Genomic DNA, 22,808 nt, shown 5'->3' on the forward strand with positions numbered 1-22,808 from the left:
AAGGAATTTTTGCAATAAAATTCAAAATTCATTAAAACGTTCTAGTGAACACCCTACTTTTTGTTTTTTTTTTGTGTGCCGATGTAATCATTAAAAATAATTTTGCATCCGAATCAACCAGAGACCAGAAATAACAGTCAACCTTTATTTTCAATCGGTTTCTCTCTGATAGTTACCACATTACTTTAAATTGTTTCGGTTAAGGTTTGGGATTTATTTTTAAAAATTAAAAATAAAGATATTTTTTTAAATATCTCTCAATGGTTGAGATTTTTACAAAAAAATAAATGGAAAAGGTCAACCTTTAACCGTTTTCGTTGAAAATAAATCAAAAATGGTCAATTCAGAGGAAAATGTCGAATATGTCAAGAATGTCTTTATATTGCAAAAATAAATATGAAGAGGATGCTTTTTCTAAGTTTATGTATTAAATTATGTATAAACTAAATAGACTCTCTAAGTTCTTTAGAGCCAGGATTATGTATAATATCTCTTTTCGTTTAAAGTAAAATCAAAAGACAAAAATGTGTTTTCCATTGTGATTTGTGTCGCTGGGACGACAAGCACAACCAGTGCAATTTCGAATATTTCAGGAGACCGATGTACTAATATCCAGGTCAAAGCGTTCAGTTTCCAGAAGCGTTTTCGCCCGCCCAACTTCAAACGGCTATATCTCGGAATTTTGAAAAAAAAAATTAAAAAAAATTTTTGATGCCAAAAGGTAGCGGGGACTCTAACCTACATTTGGGTACAACTCCCATCCCTGTAGGTGTACGCGTTCTCAACCCGGGTGAACTTAAAGGTAAAAAAAAAGTTAAGCCCGATTCTGAAAAAATAGGCATGATGTGGCGGTTTAACATGGAAGATGATTTTTTTTTAAATCTGACAATGTGCAAATCGCAGGCCCACGACACAAGCTATCATTTGGTCATCACTCCCAAAAATTGCTCTCAAGCGGTTTAGCTTCCAGGAGCGTTCAAAGATTCGGGGATTTTTCGAAAAAAAAATTTACCCCAACTTTCAAACGCGATTTTCTCGGAGTTTTGAAAAAAAATCCAAAAACCCGATTATACCACTATCGGGTAGCTGAGGATATAAGCTTTCATATGGCACCACTCCCATGTCTCTAGGAATTGATTCATTTGCAGATGAGATTTATTTTTTTCTCTCAGCGATAAATCTCACTGGTTGACCGAAACATAAAAAAATACAAAATAAAGGTTTCTCTCAGGCCTTGACCGAAATTTTTCTTTTTTAAAAATAAAGGTTATTTTATGACCTTTATTGAAAATGGCGACAAGTAAAAGTTATTAAGGAACCTTTCAAACGGTTGAGATTTATTTCTGATCTCTGGAATTAACAGTAGATTTTTGTTCAACAAAATCGTTACAGCTTTTTTCTAGAAAAAACTCAAAATCGAAAGTGTTTAAAAAGTTTTTTTAGTTAAACATTTTAATTTAAAATTTTCTGCATTTACAAAATGTTTACATAAAAAGCTTTAACATTCTATTCAACTTTATTCATTTAAATAAAAAAAAGTCACTGTGGTGTATACTTAACATTTTTTTTTTTTTTTGTAATGGAATTGTTCTTACAAATTTGCCCATTGCACTTTTTCATATTTCATTTGCAAAAGTTAAAATTAACAAAAAATATGAATGAATTAAGTGGAAATACTTTATGTATAGTTATTTATCAGAAAATAAAAATATCAATACATAATTTAAGATTTAATTTGGATTTATTTTGAGTTTAAAGCTCTTTTTTCAAGTTCAAGGTGATTCTTGTATAGAAACCAAAATATTTATTTAAATTTATAAAAATATATTCTGCCCATTTAAAACTTGTTTCTTTAAAACGGTACTATACAAAATCGATAAATCATTGTGTATTCAAAAAAAAATAATATTAACTCGATCTTTTATAATCTTTTTAAATTTAATTCAAATTCAGTTAAGTATTTTAAAGTGTTGATTTTCTTTTAACTTCCGGTACAACTTTGTTGTTCATGATTTAGGAATGCAATTACAACATTTAGTAAATTGTGTAACTTGTTGATATCGATTTGCTAATGAACTTTGATATTACGTACTTTCTAACCAATTACGTATTTTCTAACCATTAGTGGATAAAATAAAGGTTTACTCTGTTATTCAAAAGAATTTGTTTTTTTTTTATTATCTTGAGGCTTTTCCACCAATGACGTCTTCATTCCTGATAACTCAATTAAAAACTAAATTTGTTTACATACATATTATTCAATTGAATAAACAAATGCTTACTCTTCTTCCTTAATTTAGTGGTGATGTTGATGTTTATATTTAATTTTAATTCTAAAGCCTGGAATTACAGACAACGTGTGAGGCAACACAATGATTATGAAAAAAAAAAATATATATTCTTACATTAAACGTAATTTATAGAAGAATAAATACATTAACGTAATGTTCCCGCTCGATATAAAAATATAATATAAGAAATAAGTGTGTATTAGGGTGTGTCACTTTTGTATGGCAGAAAAAAAGTACTCTAATTTTGTAATGTAATAGTGGCGAAAAGTTGTATAAGGGCCTAATTTTTAATAATATGTAAAAAAAAGTCATAACATCGTTCGTCTTAGGCTCGCTCAAATCGGTTGAAGTTGTTAAGAAAAAAAAAATTGTTCAATTTCAACAAAAATAAGCTTAAAAGTTTTTTTTTTTAATTATCTTTCACGAGAAAGCCTAAAAAATATTTAATATATTTGTTTTTTTATCCAAACGGTGCAATTAAAAAAAAAACATAATTTAAAAAATCTCTAAAAATTTAAATTTCTTCAATTTCTTCCTATATTTTGAGCGAGCCAAAGATATTAATAATAAAATGCACGACTGGGTCGCACGAACTTGCTCTTAGAGTTGTAGTTGCTTAAATTTTTAAGACTTTTTATATAGAAACTTGGGAAATTTATATAAAAAAAAAAATTAATTTTTCAAAAAAATAAAACAATATCTGAAATCAAATCGCCCCACAAAACAAGTATGCAGTTTTGTTTGATATATTAAGGTGCATTTTTAGTAAAAAATTTTCAAAATCGTTAGAGCCGTTTTTTAAAAAACTAATTTTTTATAAATAATTTTTTGGAAAAAAAGTTTAAAAATAAAATTGGTATGCCATTTTGTAGAAATAACTAATCAACATCTAAAAACAAAATTTTAAAAAAATTCAATGTCCCGTTTTCGAAATTTTTTTTTTTAAATCCAAAAATTATTTTTTTCAAAATTTTATTTTTGGCTTAGGTATATTTAAATTATATAAATACTTTTTCACAAAAAGTTTCGTTGAAATCGAATCAGCAGTTTCGGAGATAATCGGATTTGAAAAAAACGGTTCTATGGCAGGTACCGTTAATAATGATTTTCAAACAAATTTTTTTTCATTAGAAGATAGACCTTGTCTTAAAACTAACATTTGATTTTTTTAAACAAAATCGTTGGAGCCGTTTTTGAGCAATTTCAACTTTACTAAAATCGTTATATGACAAGTACCGTTATTTTTGGTCCAAAAAAATTAATTCCGAAAACCCCTCTGGAGAGTCGCCAAATAACGCTACATACCAAATTTGAAGTCAATCGGTCCATCCGTTTAGGCTGTAGCTCCTTATACAGACAGACAGACAGACAGACAGACGGACTTCCGGGACCCACTTTTTTGGCATTCTCTACCATCGTAATGTCATGGAAAAATGTTATCTCAACTTTTTTTTTTTGTACGAATACATAACTAGATATATAGTAAGTACCTACATATATCGCAAGTAAAAATGAAAATTGTAAACGCGGAATTTAATTTTCATAAGCAATGCAACTTTTAAAAGCTATTAAATTTGAAAATTCCATAGCACTTTGACACACCCTAGTGTGTATGTACTTGTACAGGGGGTTGGTTGTTTCTACTAGTAAACACCTTTTTTAAAAAGCCCATTCATTCGTATTCTATTGACAATATGGTGTTCTTTTTATTATGAAATTTTGTATAAAACTGGTGGACACTCACGAAAAGTATTTAAATTAATTCAATTTAAGACTCTCCCGCTGTAACAATTGATGCACATGCGAATAAATAGTTGTATTTTGGTAACCTTATACGTGTAGTACACCGTGTGGCAATGTTTAGTTCAATGGACTATCACGCCAGAGGTCTGGGTTCAAATCCAGTATTATATTGCGACATAATAGAAATAATCTATCTTGCTCATAGGTATGGGGTCAAATTAAATACTCTTAGCCCTGATTTTTCAATCGTCAGTTAGACTATCAGAAGAATAAAAACTGCCAAATGTCAATATAAAAAAAACTTTTATTCCTAGGAATAAGCTCTAACTGAGGTTTATCTGAGTATTGAAAAATTGGCCCTTAGAATAATTTCGGGCAAGTCAGAATATTGATCAAGGTAGGAAAGATAACGAGCTTACAATATTAATTTCTGATTTATGTCATCGTCGTCATGATATTTTTATTTTTTTTTTATTTTGCAAAAAATATTAACCTAGTTGCAGCATATACTAAAGATTTCAACATGATTGAATTACTTTTTATTAGTGCGAAACAATATTTCATTACACCTTATTTTACGCATTGATAACTTCTTTCAAATGTTTGTTAACTGACAAAGAAAGAAATACAAAAAATTGTTCTGTTGCGTGTTATACTCATTTATTATCTAAACATAAATTACTGCCTTATAAAAAAGAACCATAAATATATACATCTAACGTCTAACTTAAACAAGTTAGTGATTATAACTTTGAGAAATCTAAATTGAATTTCTCTAATTTAAAACAAATTTTAATGAATCCCCCAAGAACAACGATTTTCGCTTTAATTGGCCAACAATTTGGTGAAATCTTTTTGACTTTAGAGATAAATATTCAGACACAAAAAAAAAAAGAAACAATGAATCACAAATTTAGTATAAACATGAAGGAGATATATCGATAAAATAACTTTTTCTTGCTCTCGAAAAAAGGCTAGACTTTGTTCCGGGCTGATTTATTAAAATGAATATTTGCCAAAAAATACTTGTCAAACCAAAACAAATAAAAAAAATTGAGACAAATTACTATATAAAATGTGAAAACATGTGTACTTGGAAAAATGTCTATTTTTCAAATGTTGTTGCCAAAAAAATCGAGCATGAATGGAAATTTTCTTCGTACTTGTTCTAAATATGTAAATATTTACAGAAAACATATTTTTATTCTTGAATATTTTTTTTGTTAATTTCAAATTCACTGTATATGGTATAAGTATTTTTATTTAATAGAAATTAATATTAACAATTATCGAATTTACAATCAATTCAGTTGTGACTGATTGTTGTAAATAAAAGTATTTACCACAATCCAAATTGGATTATTTGTTTTATTTTTTTTTTATATCCGCACATTCTTCCCATCAGGCTTTAATTTTCTTTGTCTATACTGAAGAAGACTTGATGTGTCTTTAAGTATTTTTTTTTCATCATTGTCAAGTAAACAAAAAAAAAATCTATTATGTACTGTACCTACACAAAAGCTTAATAAACGGAAAGCAACGAAGCCATAAAAAAAAAAATAAATAAAATGTGTGGTTTTTTTCCTTTTAGACAAACATTTGACAACATAGCAAAAATTAAACTGTGAAAGGTTAAATTATATTTGAATGCTAAAAATAGTAATTTGGCGGGCCTAACAAATTATTTTACTTTACAATAATTTTTTTAATGAAAATTTGTTTGTTTTTAATTTCATTTTTAAACAAATGTTAGGTTTGTATTGAATCGCTGGGCTGCTGGGCATTGTGTAAAGAGGAAAGATTTGAAATATGTCATCTTAATTTTCAATACATGTAAATAAATTTTTTGTAAAAACAGAATGTTAAATTAGTGAATTTTTTCCGAAAAAAAAAATGACTTAAGAAGAAGAATATAAGAAACCAATTTTTCGATTTCTTGCCAGTTAGTAAAAAAATAATTATACAGGGTGTCCCACAGTCACCGCCCCAAATGAAAACCATGGATTCCTGAGGTCATTTTAAGTCGAAAAACTTAAGATGTAATTTTCTCGTTTTCGTCCCGTTTTCGAGTTACTACGGTTTTTATGATTTTTGCTCTCTTGTCCTTTAACTGGCCTTATCTTTGCCAAACTACGTTTGATTTGAAAATTTTTTTGCAACCAATCAAGAATTTATTGCAATTTAAGTTTGTCTCAAAACTTTTATTTCTGCGGACATTTTTTCTCCACAATTTTGCATCAAACACAATTTTCTTCGGTTTTTAAGTTCTTTTTTACACTTTCATATATCATTTAAGTCAAAAAAGCACGTTAATGTGTGTTAATTTTTTGTGCTTTTTATTAAACCCCAGTTTATTTTCATAAAAAAATAGGTTTTATTTCATAAAAAAGGCTACTGAAAGTAATTAAAAAAAAAATAAACAAACTGAGTGAATTAAAAAAAAAAATAATTTTTCAATACAAAATTAATTTAAATGAATTAAAACTTTTTCTGAGCTTTATCTATTTGTTCTTTTCTTAACCACAATTGCTCCGAAAAAGTTTTTAATTCATTTAAATTAATTTTTTATTTAAAAATTATTTTTTTTTTCATTCACTCAGTTTGCTTATTTTTTTTTAATTACTTTCAGTAGCCTCTTTTATGAAATAAAACTTATTTTTTTATGAAAATAAACTGGGCTTTAATAAAAAGCACAAAAAATGTATACTCATTAACGTGTTTTTTTGACTTAAATGATATGAAAGTGTAAAAAACAACTTAAAAAACGAAGAAAATTGTGTTTGATGCAGAATTGTGGAGAAACGGTAGTCCGCAGAAATAAAAAATTTGAGACAAACTTAAACTGCAATAAATTCTTGATTGGTTAATCTTTCGATTAAAACGTAGTTTGACAAAGATAAGGCCAGTTAAAGGACAAAAGAGAAAAAATCATAAAAACCGTGGTAACTCGAAAACGGGACGAAAACGAGAAAATTACCTCTTAAGTTTTTCGACTTAAAATGACCTCAGGAATCCATGGTTTTCATGAGGTGATATAATTGTTTTGTTATTTTCTCCCAAACTATGTGAAGTAAAATCTTAGTGCCGATCAAATTTTCTCAGTAAATCATACATTTTACTTCGAAAAAACACAAAGCGCCTTTAAATTAGTACACATTAAAAATTTTTTATTTAATATTTTTCAATAATTTGGAATGAGAAATTGATATGAAAAAATGATAGTAAAATATCAAACAAAATTTCAAAAATGTGACATTTAAATATCATCCTGATAATAAAAATGTTGTTTTAGCATTTTAAATATCATAAAACACGGCATTTTTGGCTGATATTTAAAAAATGTTAATTTGATATTTAAAAAATGTTAAATTAATATTGTTTTTTTTTTTTCGGTGTAAAATATTTTCGTTTGTAGACTATAGCTTTTTACGGTCTTTAGTCCAAACAAAAATTTGGCCTTAAAAAGCTATATTAAATCAATCAATAACACTGGCCAACAATTTTCAACTTTTTAAAATTTTCCAGAAAGATTTATATTAAATTATATAGATTTGTGTTCAGTAAGCTCGAAAATAATATTGGTTTCTTTCTAGCAGCTCTTGTTTTTGAAATATTTAATTTTTCATATTTGGGACATTTTAATTTTTAAGTTTTTCTTACTTTGAGCATTTATTTTCCAGAAAAATTTATATTAAACTCAATGTATTTGGGATCAGTAAACCTAAAAATCACATTTATTTTTTTCTAGGAGCTCTATTTTTTTTTTTAAATATTTTAGTTTTCCACATTTTGGGGTTAATTTCGTACTTATTTTAAAGTTATGCTTATTTTAACTGTTTGTTAAAATTTTCCAGAAATTTTCTTATCGAACCTAATGCATTTGGGTTCACTAAGCCTAAAAATCACACTGGTTGCTTTCTAGGAGTTTATTTTTTTTTAGATATTTTAATTTTTCACATTTTTGGGGTAATTTCACACTATTTTTTTTTAGATTTTATTATTACAAGCGTTTTTAAAGTTTTTTTTTTTTTTTTGCAAAATTTGTTTCGATAATGTATTCCCGTTCAGTAAGTAAAATAAAAATACAAAAAAAAAATAATTTTTTAATTAAAAAAAAATTTAATAATTCCAATTAAATATAGTGCTTATTCTTCTATTTTACTGATTTCAGTAGTATATAGAATTTGTATTATAAAACAAATCTTCTTCTTCTTTATGATTCATTTAGCAAAAATGCTGCAATATTATTGATTTCTTTATAATGACAGATAATTATATAAAGTTAAATATTTATTTTATTTGGCTATTCCAATATTTTCGACTTTAGCTTTTTCTGATATTACTCATAAAAGTGGTCTATCCTTTCCTAACATTGTCCTCATGTTGTTCATTAAAGAAACCTGTCTTTTAAATAAAATTATAACCTTTGTACCGAAACTTTAAACAAAAAAAAAAAAGAAACTAAAATTATTTCTAGTCAGACAGAGGACAAAGCAAAAAAAAAAAAAAACGTGTTCATTAATAACTCATTATAAAACAAATCTTTAAATTGGCAGTTGAATATAATTTAAACTTAATAAAATACCATAGCTAGATCAAGGTTCTTTTTTTACTCAATGATTCCCCATAGAAACAAGAACCCATGAACAAGCTTCCATACATGTATAGTCAATTTATTTTGTTGAGGTGCAATAACCTACTCTAACAAAGAAAACAAAAAAAAAAAAAAACTTTGTTAATGGTTTATTATGAAAGTGCGGTTTTGGTTGATGAGTTTTTAAACTTTTATTCTTTGTCACATTTTAAATGAACGTTTAATTTTTTTTTTTTTGTTATTGTTTATGTTGTGATATTTTTCGTGACACTTTTCAAAGTTTACTCGTCTATAGTCAAGTCATTAATTGAGTTAATGAGGCTTTTAGTTGTTTATTTTTTATCTTGATCTATAATTTGGTTAAAACAAATAATTTGGGATTTTATTTTCAAAATGTTTACAAAATAGAACATTTTCGCGAATATTATTAGTCCACACTGTTTTTTTCAATGTTGCAAATATCTGCCTTTTTAATTTCTACCGATTTTGAAAAAAATCGTTTTGAAAAGAATGTATTTTGGAAAATCCTATGTATGAAGGATTTTCCAAAATGCATTGCCGCTCAAGAAAAATCAATGGATTACTCTGGTACAACCACAAGTCGTTCCAATAAAGTCGCGAGTTCCTTGGTAAAATCATTTTCTATAGGTAACATCATGGATTTTGCAAGTTGTCTAGGTAAATTATAAGAGTTCTTCGAGATGCCTCCTAAATAAATGATCGGTAATATTACTTGTAATTTTGTAAATTTTGTTGTGAATTTGGCTGACCGAGTTGCCTCAGTGCAGTCACTTGTTTCCCCGCTGAAATCACAAACAACTCCAGGAGCATTGCTTTTTTCCAGATTTCCCTTTCTCCAACTTCTGCATTAGAACGGTTCAAATGACCAACAATTCCGCGAACAGCAATTTTATCGTTCTAACCGCTTGTATTGTCAGCACAGTTCATTACAGCCCCAACAGGTAGACCCAGGGAAATGCCCAAACTTCCTTTTAGCGGTTCCAACAAATCCTCTTCTAGACATTGTTCGGTCAGCTCATTTTGCAACGGGAAATCAAATAAAACGTTACGTAACTCCTATGCTACGCGAAGCTATATTACGTTACACTATGTTACTTACGCCATCTTACGTTACGCTATCTTAAGGTACGCTATCGTACCGTTACGCTTTATTTAATTACGCTGTCGTACCGTTTCACTTTGTTACGTAACGCTTTGATACGTTACTTTTTGTAAAGTTTAATATTATTAACTCAACCACAGATGTATTGCACCAGTTTTTTTTAGTTTTTTTTTGTTTTTGTTTTTTTTTTTTTCAACTGAGCCAACATTAACTGCAAATAAAAGTCATTTTCCCGGTAAATATAAAATTCTTACGTTACGCTATCTTAAGGTACGTTATTTTACGTTACTATATGTAACGTTACGCTTTATTTAATTACGCTATCGTACCGTTTCACTTTGTTACGTAACGCTTTGATACGTTACTTTTTGTAAAGTTTAGTATTATTAACTCAACCACAGATGTATTGCACCAGTTTTTTAGTTTTTTTTTTTCAACTGAGCCAACATTAACTGCAAATAAAAGTCATTTTCCCGGTAAATATAAAATTCTTGGCAATCGGACTAATCCATCGTCAATTTGAATATGAGTTTTTCGGTCGAAAAATATTGATTTTGCCTATAAATTCACCATAGCGCCGTATTCAGAACGACTACCCAAAACTTCATCATAATCATTTAAACAATATTGAAGTTCATTGAGGACAAACAATTATTGTTTTTTATGTATTTAGATAAGATGAAAAATATAGCAACATTTTCATACGAAGCATAAAATCGATGTTTATGTGATATTTCGTGAATCATAGAATTATTAATTTTCTGATTGTTTGGACAAATGCCCACATGGTAATTTGTCACTCTCTATTTTGAAACTAAACAATTTGTTCTCTAATCAGAAAATTATGAAAAGTTGAACTAAAGTGGTTTTATTGGAAATAAAGTGCAACCACACAGTATGAAATCAGCTTTGTGTGGTCTTATGAGCTCAATTCAATTTTTTATATTTTAATGTTTAGCTGACACAAAAACATACTTCAAGTTATCTTTTTAATATTAAAAAAACAAGAAGCTAAAGAAACTCGTTCTTATCTGCGATAGACTCCTAAACTTTTGAAGAATGTAACTTAATAATATATATTTTTTTTTCATTATTATTTTAATGGGCCCTTTTTCGAACAAAGTAGTAAACATGCTAGCTAGGAAATTACCCCATAAAAATACAAAGAAAAATAATACAGGGTGTCCCACAGTCACCGCCCCAAATGAAAACCATGGATTCCTGAGGTCATTTTAAGTCGAAAAACTTAAGAGGTAATTTTCTCGTTTTCGTCCCGTTTTCGAGTTACCACGGTTTTTATGATTTTTGCTCTCTTGTCCTTTAAGTGGCCTTATCTTTGCCAAAATACGTTTGATTTGAAAGATTTTTTTTGCAACCAATCAAGAATTTATTGCAATTTAAGTTTGTCTCAAAACTTTTTTTTATGCGGACAACCGTTTCTCCACAATTTTGCATCAAACACAATTTTCTTCGTTTTTTAAGTTGTTTTTTACACTTTCATATGATTTAAGTAAAAAAAAAAAACACGTTTATGAGTATAAATTTTTTGTGCTTTTTATTAAAGCCCAGTTTATTTAAAAAAAAAAAAATATGTTTTATTTCATAAAAAAGGCTACTGAAAGTAATTAAAAAAAATAAACAAACTGAGTGAATTAAAAAAAAAATAATTTTTCAATACAAAATTAATTTAAATGAATTAAAACTTTTTCTGACTTTTATCTATTTGTTCTTTTCTTAACCACAATTGCTCAGAAAAAGTTTTTAATTCATTTAAATTAATTTTTTATTTAAAAATTATTTTTTTTTCATTCACTCAGGACGAAAACGAGAAAATTACCTCTTAAGTTTTTCGACTTAAAATGACCTCAGGAATCCATGGTTTTCATTTGGGGCGGTGACTGTGGGACACCCTGTATATGAATAACAATCAGAATTATATGTATCATGTTTGGTAGGTACTTATACTTTTCGATTACATGCAAAAGTAAGATAAGATGATAGCCCAATATTAACTTCCACGTTCACGTTCAGGTAGTATTTATCATACATTTTAGTAAATCTTGTTTTAGTTTGGTAAGTTCGCGATCAAAAAAGTTTCAGAAACCTATGGTCAGGTTTACACAACACAAGTAATAAGTAAATCGTTGAACCCAAGTTACTTGAAATGATAGATATCCCGATTTAGGGATAGTTTAACGTTTAAGCCAAACAAGTTATCCAACTTATCTAACTTACTTGTTAAATATTGTTCCTTTGTTGTCAAGTGATTGTATATGTATGTATATAATTATGAGTGTATTTTTTTTATACTGTTTTGGCCCCTAAAAATATTAAAAATCAAACCCATTAATATCTGATAAACAAAATCAAGGGAAAATGACTTTCACATTTCCTAAAACCATAGCTCCCCCAAATATTTCCTTATCATTCAATAAAAATATAATATGTATTTTTTTTTTCTTTCAGATTACTTCGTTAACAAAAACAAAAATAAGTCAACCAGCTTCAAGCTTGAAAACAAATAAAAATAAAATTCAAGTAAAAAATGGAATAATTGAAAAACACCAATTTTTGAAAATAAAGACCGACAAAAACTCTCTCGTATTCGAAAACAAACCAAAATAATTTTATTTATTCGAATACTGTCTTCTTAAAAAGAATCGATAAAAAGTCTACGTTAATACTCTATAAAAATTAAAAAAATGAACAGCTTGGTTAAAGTATTTAGTAACTTCAAGGAGTTCTATAGTGAAATAAATGGAGCCACCCTAACAGGAGCTATTGACGTAATTGTTGTCGAACAACCAGATGGTGAATTTCAATGTTCTCCATTTCATGTGAGATTTGGAAAATTAGGTGTTCTAAGAAGTCGCGAAAAAGTGGTAAGTAAAAAATTTAAGAGTATTTTCGAAGTCTATAAATCACCAGTTTGATAATTGTTATTAACAATTAAAATTTGTTAATAATTAAAGGGGTATTCAAAAAGCTACATAGTGTTATTAACTAAAATCGATTAAAAAAACACTTGATAACATAGTAAAAATATGTTATTCAAAATATTTTGTCTAGAGATAACAAGTTATGGGAACTGTTTTTTTTTTGTTTTTAACTGCTATGATTACTATGACACATTATAAAAGTGACGATGACAATGATGAGTTCACATTTTTTTTTTTCATAATAACACTGTCCCAAGCACTTGAAATTCGTTCTTTGAACTAGTATTTTTATTTTGTACTTTAACCCAGGAAATTTAAACAAAAGAAATTCTTCTTTTAACTTTCTTTGTTCATTTTTCTTATTGGATTATTACGAATTATGAATGTTACTGCACGTTTTGTTATTAAGTATTGACAGAAAATAGTTGTTTCGGTAGACATGGACTGATGTAATATTAGTTAAGAGGGATAAGTTTACAAACGGTAGTTTGTTTGCCTTTCTTTTTGGTTGTATGCCTAATATTAACTACTGTACGACACCTATAACTTATGGATTTTTTAATAATCATTTTTAGCAAAAAACAAAACCGACTTCCATGGATCAAAACTGGGTTTTATGGTTTTTAAAATAGTTCCTATGGCTTAAAGTTAACGAAATTGAAATGGGACCACACTGCATCCACCAGCTTTCCAATACAAAAAGAATTATCAAAATTGGTTCACTCAGTCCAAAGTTATGCGGTAACAAACAAAAAAAAAAAAAAAAAAAAAAAAAAAAAAAAAAATACAGATGAATTGAATACCTCCTCCTTTTTGGAAGTCGGTAAAAATAAGAATCGACAGCTTACAATGCTGTTTGACTAACCCTGACTGATAGCTAGAAACACAGGTTAGATTTTCCAGATATAAACAGACAATTAGAAATAACTGCTTTTGGGATTGCAAAAACCTTTTGTTGTCTTTAGTTTTTTGTGAAAGATGATTGGCAAGATAACATACATTAAACATACGAAACAATGATAATCAGCTACGTAAACCGAAAGCGCTGTTATATAGTTATAAAAATAGAGTTCACTCAGATGGGATGATAAATTCTTGTTCTGTTTTTTGAGTATTGCTTTGGAATGCCCAATAATGATAACCTATGTATGTAGGAGATTTTGCGAAATATGTTAGCACAATTTTTTATCAATAATTATTGATTATAATCAGCAATCTTTCACTTTCACAAAAAATCCTAGTTTTTCAAATTAATCCAAAAAAGGACGAAGAAAGGAAAAAATTCGTAACAGGCTGATTTTTGGTATTCAGATTCATACTTTTTTACAATCTGCAAAAAGTCCTGAAATTTAATCCGTTCGCTAGTCCAGTTATATGGGGAATTTTAAAAACTTCAACTGTATACATTTCTGTTCTTGACTTAGTTATGGTGTTTTTAAGATGTCCTAGCATTACCAAAAATAATTGTTTTTAGCTCATATTCTTGTCGCTTCTTTTTCGAAATTGCATTTTTTTGGGATCTGAAAATTTCCTCGTGAATGGATGGTATTTTTTGCAATTTTTTACCACCATTCATGTATTGAAATTAATTTTTCTGTGATTTAACTTCATAGCAGATTTACGTTGTCCCTATAGTTTCAAATAGGAATATCAGAGAGCTTAATTATATGATTTTACAAATGAAACTGAAATTTCCAGTAAAGTAACGCAGTTGTTTGGTTTTAATCACTTTCTGTTTAAACTGTCATAAGTATAGAAATATCATTCCAAACATATCGATGCAAATGTTATTTTATAATAGATTAAAATATAACCATTCTATGTCAACTAAAATATATGATAATATATTGGTAAAAATGTCCATATTTTTTTTCAAAATTCACTGTCCAACTTTTTTGGCACTAAATAGTATTTTGGCCCATATAAGCATGTCTGATGTCTAATTCTTTAATAAACAGCCCTAAAAAATCACCGATCTTCCGCCGTGCTTCACGGTAAATTTGCTTTATCACTGAAATGTACACTTTTCCATTTTGTTATCGGCATTTATTTAAAGTTTTAAAATTAAAAGGCTTTTGGAAAATATGTAGGTTCCAAATTCTGTTAAGGACTTGCTTATCATGCTTAATGTTATGGGCTGATTAAAACAAAATTTTACACTTCTAACCTTTTTGACGATATGAAAAATTTGACTTTGAAATCTTCAATATCCGAGCGGTAAATATTTTGAAAGTTTTCTACAACTTTTTAAACGAATTTGATTACTTGTTACCTTCAAAATAATTTTTAAATATTTTTGTCTCTTTTACATCAGTATAAATTGCTGGTAGAGATAACCGATTGATATTAATATTGAAAATTGAATTTTGTGAAAATTAATTTCCTGAGGGTAACCACTTAAAATTAGTTGGATCCTGAATCCCTCTTCTCTCTATCTGATTACAAAACACCCTTGACATACATTTTACCTGCGCCCAAACACTCGACAAATGAGCCCAAAGCAAGAAACAAGTCTCGTCGGTCGGGTCTCTGCTGGAAGCTCTCGGTCTTATTTTCATTCTAGACATTTAAGATTACATAGCTGTACTATATATCTATCCAGAAGTAAAAGTTTATCTTTTAAATTTTAACTATCTTTGCAAGTTTTTTCGTTTCTATCCATAAGTAGCAGTTGAAACCACAAACAAATGCAAAAGTAGTTTCATGTACTTTACTTAAACTGACTTTCGACAAATAAATCCTTCATTACTTTATTATTATTGTGTCTTCATTAGCAATGCACTTGCTTAGGGTTCCCCAAAAGTTTCCCAGAATAAATTGAGTGACACAATAGATAATTGTATGATAATGCATAATCACCTAAATATTCAATTATTTTTCACATACTTATGAACCTAACCATTTGTGCCGCATATCAAACTCATAATTGAATTGTGATGGGATTTCTATTTATGGATTTTCTTTTCTCAATTTTATTTCACTTGCATCTTAAAATCATATTTGTTTCTCTCTAATTTTGTCTGTCTTTTGATATTAGGCATTCTATTGTGTGAATAAATTGCGCACAATTCTTTTACATCCATTCAATGCAATTTGCCACTTAAAATTTTTCACCGGAAACAATCGATTTGTCTATTAAAAACAATTTGCAAAATTGAATTTAAAAAAAAACATTTAGAAAGCAAATGTACAAAAAGAAAGAAATAAAAATTTTCATAAATATACATAATTCATTCCTTTTTTCAGGTTGACATTGAAATCAATGGTGAGCCAGTTGATATTCATATGAAATTAGGCGAATCCGGCGAAGCTTTCTTTGTTGAAGAGTGTGCCGAAGACGATGTTGAAGAGCTGCCAGACAATTTGGCAACATCACCCATACCCAGTGATTATTTCCCCAACAAATACACTGATGTTGATATCGACGATGCCGATGAAAAAGCCAAGTACGTATAAAATAAATAAGTTTGCAAATAACCAGCACCGCATTCAACACCTAAGCCCTCAGCCAGCACACAGCAGCGTGCACCCTTTATAAAGTCAAAACAAAAACGAAAAAAGAAAAAATACTCTCTGCGGAACTGAAAGAAAAATGATGTCATTGGTTCTTTAAATATGATTAAATGCATGCATGTTGCTTACACTTGAACTCAAAATACATTTTTTTTCCATTTTATTCATTGGCTTTTCATTCTGTTTCTTGTATATTTTCTTTTTTTGTAATTTTCCTTGTAATCTTTCAAATTTTTCATTTTCTTCATAATTATTTTGACTTTCTTGCATATTTTTTTCTTTTCTTCTTATTATTATTTTATTTTTCTGTTTTATTTTCTTTCTTTTCTTGTTTTTTTTATCTTTACATAACATTTTAGAAAAGCTAGTGAAGACATACCGATGTCCTTGCCATTGCCAAGACGAAATTCAATTGATTTTTCCAAAGAGAGCACTAAAGAAGACACCGTGCCCAAATATGAGAATCAAGTTTCTGACTTTAGCCATAGGAGGTATACGTATAAGCAAAATAAATTATGTAAAAAAATTAAGAAAACCGAAAACAATCATTTTCTTTTTTTTTTTTTAATTTTTTGGTTTTTTAATTGTTGTTTATCGTTATTTATCATGAAGAGAAATGTTGTAAACTTTTGATATAATTTTCTTTGATGCAACAAATTAAGATTGATTTATATAACTCGCTTAAAATTTTATTTTGTAATTTTAGGCACACTGACAATGTCTTGGAACGCCGTAACTTAAGTGAGAAAATTAAGGAATATACTACACAAAAAATTCGGCAAGAATGGGCTGAACACGAGGAGCAAATATTCCAATTTGATGTCACCGAAAAGAATGTAAGACATTTTTATAATAAAATTTTTGTTTTCGTTTATTAAAAGACAGGTTTCATTAAGAAACAATGAACAAATAATGTTTATTAAGGGCCAATTTTTCAATAGTCAGATAAACCTCAGATAGAGCTTATGGCTAGGAATAAAAGTTTTTTTTATATTGACATTTATTCTTCTGATAGTCTAACTGACGATTGAAAAATCAGGGCTAAGAAATATTAGTTTTATTCTTAACATATAATTTGCAGAGATAGAAAATTATTATAAATTACATAGTTACATGACTCAAATTTGTCACACAATTTACTTTCAACTTGTCCCTCAATAGCTTTCCTGCTATTAAAAAAAAAATTAAATGGCAATATTTTTGTTTCTTCGATGGGAATCATAATTATGAATTTGGATTACTGGAACATTCTTGTGTTTTAATATTTTTTAAATTCACATTCCAAAATTCTTTTCACTGCGTTACATATTTAATTTATTCCGTAATCTATTCCTAATCTAAGCGACATCCGCTGTTATCCATATCTTCGCTCCATACAGCGAAATTGGGATGATTTACGTCTTGTACGTACAGACGTTCTATTTGTGTAGCCGAATAAATTCTGGTGACTTTACCAGGAGCTTTAAATTCTGCATTTCTTCTTAATTTGCGATTGTATTGAAAGACTTCTTACATTCTTCTGTTAACATGTAATTACCAATTAAGCCGGTCGTTTTTTTTTTGTGACTGCATTTTTAACGTAAAGGCTTTGTCAGGTGATCCAACTTCTAATTCCAACGTACTTTCTCTACATTTTCCAACATTGTAAATCGTAGGAACATTCGTGAGTGCTGAAAGAACAACCAATTTTAAGAGTCTTCCTTTCAGTTTAGGAACGAGTTTTCCCGGCACTGAAGCCAACTTAGCTGGACTTACGCGATGATTGAAATTGTCATCAAAAGTAACTCAACTTCAAGCTTTTTCTCAGATTTCTCTGTGGTCCAACACCGTGTCGGTAATGGGGTTTTCCTCTGTTTCTTGTTTATTTTCCATCTATCTCGGCATTGAAGTTTTTGAGAGCTGGCTCTTTGTCCCAGCTATATTAACTATTTTATTTGCAGCTTCCTGACCAGTGACATGTTATACTGTATACTTCGTTGTTATAATTTCTTCTCCAAATGTTTGCCACTCTATTAGTTTAAACCAGACCATAAATACTACGTTGAGCCTTCTTTTCAATAGTTCATGCTTAGGCGTCATAAAATGAAACTGGAATTATGAGTGTTTTATACATATAAGGCTTTATTAGAGACAGTGCTTAGCAAGAGTTAAGCCTTAACTATATTGGCCACTTTTTGCCAGAGTACAAGAGTGTGTGAATTTTTGAAAGAAAAAACAAAATTTTGGATGTTGTCGATATATCTTTTCAAGAACAATATTAAAGCAGCTCCTTGATATTGCATCACCTTGCCTTAGGTCTTTGGTCGTTTTAAATATTTCTGTAGAGTCCCATTAAATCCTGAAGTAACAGCGAGCATTTTGGTATCTAGTTAATTTTTCATTTATCTTTTTACTTACATATATGTAGGTAGTAGCGATTTTTGAGAACCCCGTATCAGTAAAATCATTCAACTTGATTTGAATGATTTTAGTTTTCTTGGTGAATAATTTTGTAGAAAATTACTGAGCTCATAAGTTTATTAAAAGAGCTCTGTGTCGCTAAAAATAATCATCTGTTAATTTGAAGAACTAATCCTTCGAAGCTTTCCAAGTATTATGCACTGTTTCGGTATCCTTTATCTGCTTCTTCTTTTGGATAGCAAGTGACTCTTTCGCTAGTCGTCGTCTTTTAATATTTCGCGTTTGTTATATGTACTTATAATCAAGCCTTTATTTTCCTTTCCCATACCCAAATCATTTGAGCAACTTACGTGCTTCTCCATGGACTAGATCTTTATGGCTAGATTCTTTAGATTGACCACAAAAACTAATAATCTTTTAAACTTTTTTTTTAAATGTTGATTTGCAAAACAACGAGTACATATTCTTATCTTGAAGAAAATTCAACTTTATAAACACATTTTTTTTTATTCATTACAGGATTGGAGCAACAGTACACTGAGACTGGAAGAGCCTTCTTCAAAATCCTTACCTGTTGAGTTGAAGTTGGAATCTGTTACCTCAGAGCAGGATAAGCAGCAACAGAAGCCTGAAATTGCAACAATAAAATCACTAACAACTGAACCAGCTGAAACAATTAAAACCGAATCAGCTACAACAGCACCTACAACCAAAGAAGCAACAAGTGCTATAGTTACTGACCTACGCACTGATAGTATTAAGGAAGAATCAAAGAGCAAAAAGAAACGACGCAAGAAGTCTCAAATGAAAAAGAAAAATGCCCAGCGTAAGAGTTCATCGAGTAGTTCGGTTGGCAGTGCCATTCAATTGGAAACCAATGAAGTCGAACCCGATGCGGTTTCAATGTCAAACAATACCAATTCATCGAATGACGAATCACCTACAAAAACTGACGAAACCAGTGAGACTATTGCTCCAAGTCCGATAAGTGAATATCAGACTAGTCCCATAACACCATCATCTCGTATTCAAGATTTAGATATACATTTCTTTAGCGACACTGAAGTTGCATCGACAGGAAGTCGCGCTGGTCGCCCCAGTACCCCAATACAAAGTGACAGTGAATTGGAGATTTCGATGCGAGAGAAAGACACAGATGCGGACATGAATTCGGCTTCGTGGAAATGGGGAGAATTGCCCACACAAACTGATGATCAAAAAGACATTCAACAGGGTCAAAGGAATTCCATGCTAAGTGGCATGTTTAATTTTATGAAGAAGACCAATAAGATGCGTAAGAATGCAACTGATGGTGGAGTTTATTTGTCGGAATTGGATGCCGAGGGTATGGACCCAGAAATGGCTGCTATGTATTTCCCTTTGATTAAAGACAATACAATAATTGGAAATGAAGATGATAGGGAAAGTGGAAATGGTACAAGTCTTCCACATAGCCCAAGTTCGATGGAAGGACCTAAAAGCTTGGATTCTGATTATGAGGATGGAAAATTACCTCAGGATCCAAAGTAAGTTTATAATAAGTTTTTGCAAATATATTTTATTTATGGTTACTTATTTTTTATTTAAGATATTTGGACTTTGTTGCAATGTCAATGTGCGGTGGAATTGAAAAGGGTGACCCTTCGGATGAAGAATTTGACAGGAATTTAATTAAATATTCAGACGTAAGATTATATTGCCTTGAGATTGAATTTTGTTTTGCTTGATTTTCTTTTTGTTTAAATGTGCTAAAAATACTTTAAAAGCACATTTCAATTTAAGCGTTCTAATAGAAGTGTGAAGAGTGAAATATTTGTTAACTTCTTTAATTTACTGCTTGCTTCAACGTTTCTTTCATCACACACAAAATTCATTAACCGGTTAAGTGTTGATGTTTGTTTTTAAAAACACTTAACCATTATCACTTCAAAAATGATGAAATTTTATATTTTTTTAATTTTCCTGGTGTGGTGGTTTCTTAACTAAATATTAAAGATTCAGAGAATCGAATAGATCTCATAAATATTTAACTCATACAAATAAGTTTTAGGATTTCGAAAAAAATAAACTGTAGGTATCAGGATTAAGAAAAAAAAAATTGTTAGCATTGACAGATCTTCAATCAATGAATCAAATATGATTCGGCCAATTTCTTCTGTTCTTATCCCTCCAGATTTTTTTTTTTAATTTAATTAAAAAAAAAAAAAAAAAACAAGATCAAAATTTAAAGAGCCAAATCAACATTATGTCTATGTTATGAGTATTTAGTACATACTTTTCTATGACACTCAAAACGAGCTGGTTTTTGTGCCTGGTGGTGGTCGTGAAGGAAATTTAACTTCGGATCGGTGCATCTACCATATTGTCATTTTAGTGAATAACTCTCTATGCAATACTGCGCGGAGATCTTCCGAATTCCTTAAAGAAATTGGTTTTGACACAATTGGCGGGAAAATGCCTTGTCCACATATAAACTCTATCAAACTGGTAGAAAAAATGATTTATATTTAATTGCATGAAAGAATGAATATTCGCCCACTCATTGATGTGGTCATCATACTCTGTCATCTCTTTTTACGAAAGTCCACAAATTTTCGATGGGAATCAGATCTGGGTAGCCGCTTCAATGTTAGCAGAACTTGATTTTTTAGCCAGTTTTTGTAGGTAATTCCTTGCAAATTAACCAGTGTTAACAGTGTTTTCTTGCTGATTTGACAAGATCTCCTTTCTATCAGAAAAGTATACATATATGAAGATATTTCTGAACGGATTTATTAAAAGGTTAACTCTTCCCCTTTCTTGTATTTATTGTATTATTTAATGAATGAATGTATGCTGTGAGTACATAATTATGAAAATTACTTTGCATGCTAACTTAACAATAAAAAAAAAGAAAGAAAACTTGGAAACCTCTCTCCAACTCATTGAATCTCACAATGAAAATTTACTTAAACCGATACGATAATAAATATGAAAGCATTCATGTTTGAACTTAATATTGAGTAAAGATTAATTGATTTTTAAATTTTAATTTTAAATCAATCTGTAAAATAAAAATTAAACTATAAATCGGTATTAACTGTTATTTGAAAATTTGCAATAAATCCTTCTTGTAGCAAACTTATTGTGATGTAAAAAAAAAATATTAATGATGCAAAAATTGTATCTTATATTTAAACAAAATTTTTGAAACCATCGTAGATTTTGCTCGCATAAATTGAAATGTGCTCCACAAAAATAAAAATGTAAATAATTATTAAATCATAATTTTTTGTACATACAAATAAAATTGAAAAAAAAAAAATCATTTATGCATAAATACATAAATCTAACCATATTATATATATTTATCCACTAAAAAATATCACAATCAAATTGCACCTTTGTGTATGTTCAGGTCTGCCAAAATCCAAGCCTGTTTTCCTCGCCAAATTTAGTTGTTCGTTTGAATGGTAAATACTACAGTTGGGCTGCTGCATGCCCCATCGTCATGACTATAATCACATTTCAGAAGCCCTTGTCTAACGTAAGTTTTGCTTCCAGTTTGTTTTTTGTTTTGTTTCTTCCTTGAGAGAATTTTGTTTGTTTTTTAACTAACTTGCATATTTGTAAATATTTTTCAAAATAAATTTGGAATAATCATTAATTCATTTTCATTTAAAAAAAGGATGCAATTGAGCAACTCATGAACAATTCTAAAATTGACAATGCAAAAGCTGAAGGTGAAGTCGAAGGCAATACATCGGGTGGTGTTAATGCTACTGCAGCCAAACGTTCATGGTGGTATTGGCGTCGTCCTGCTACAGGAAGTTCTGGTAATTTGAAAAATCCCAAATTAGATTCAAAGGACGAAGAAAACAAAGGTAAATAATATTGAATCTCGATATTAAATCAATGTTTTTCTAAATGCAATGTGTTTAGCTTTAGGATTAGATTCGGATCAAGCTGCTGTGGCAACACAAACATCTCGTCCAACCTCACCTGATGTCAGTATGAGTGAGAATACTCTAAGCAAAACAGAAGATTCCACTCTAAATGCCGAAAACACTTCAGCGGCTGTTGATAACGATGAGCTCTCTCAAGAATCCATGTCATCAACCAAATTGGCTCTTAAAAATGAAAAATTCAAAAAAAGTTTAAGACTTAGCTCTGAAGCTATTGTAAGTAACAAAAAACAACAACTCTTAAACCTTCCTTGAATAAAA

General features: G+C 29.3%; 1 protein-coding gene across 5 annotated transcripts in view; it reads left to right on the forward strand.

The window, feature by feature from the left end:
* The window catches only part of LOC129905844 (phosphatidate phosphatase LPIN3), a 65,637-nt gene that overhangs the window by 36,224 nt on the left and 6,605 nt on the right, over window positions 1–22,808 (forward strand). For 3 of the 5 annotated variants that reach the window (XM_055981453.1, XM_055981454.1, XM_055981452.1), the window contains exons 2-10: window positions 12,218–12,633; window positions 15,937–16,136; window positions 16,563–16,694; window positions 16,910–17,039; window positions 19,123–20,129; window positions 20,192–20,288; window positions 22,001–22,129; window positions 22,271–22,466; window positions 22,525–22,763. In XM_055981453.1, the coding sequence (XP_055837428.1) occupies window positions 12,454–12,633; window positions 15,937–16,136; window positions 16,563–16,694; window positions 16,910–17,039; window positions 19,123–20,129; window positions 20,192–20,288; window positions 22,001–22,129; window positions 22,271–22,466; window positions 22,525–22,763 (2,310 nt within the window). In that variant the 5' untranslated portion in view covers window positions 12,218–12,453. The remainder of the gene's footprint in view (window positions 1–12,217; window positions 12,634–15,936; window positions 16,137–16,562; window positions 16,695–16,909; window positions 17,040–19,122; window positions 20,130–20,191; window positions 20,289–22,000; window positions 22,130–22,270; window positions 22,467–22,524; window positions 22,764–22,808) is intronic. The other 2 variants (XM_055981456.1, XM_055981455.1) reach the window with 2 other exon arrangements.

The sequence above is a fragment of the Episyrphus balteatus genome, chromosome 1 (genome assembly GCF_945859705.1).
Source record: "Episyrphus balteatus chromosome 1, idEpiBalt1.1, whole genome shotgun sequence".
Lineage (NCBI taxonomy): Eukaryota > Metazoa > Arthropoda > Insecta > Diptera > Syrphidae > Episyrphus > Episyrphus balteatus.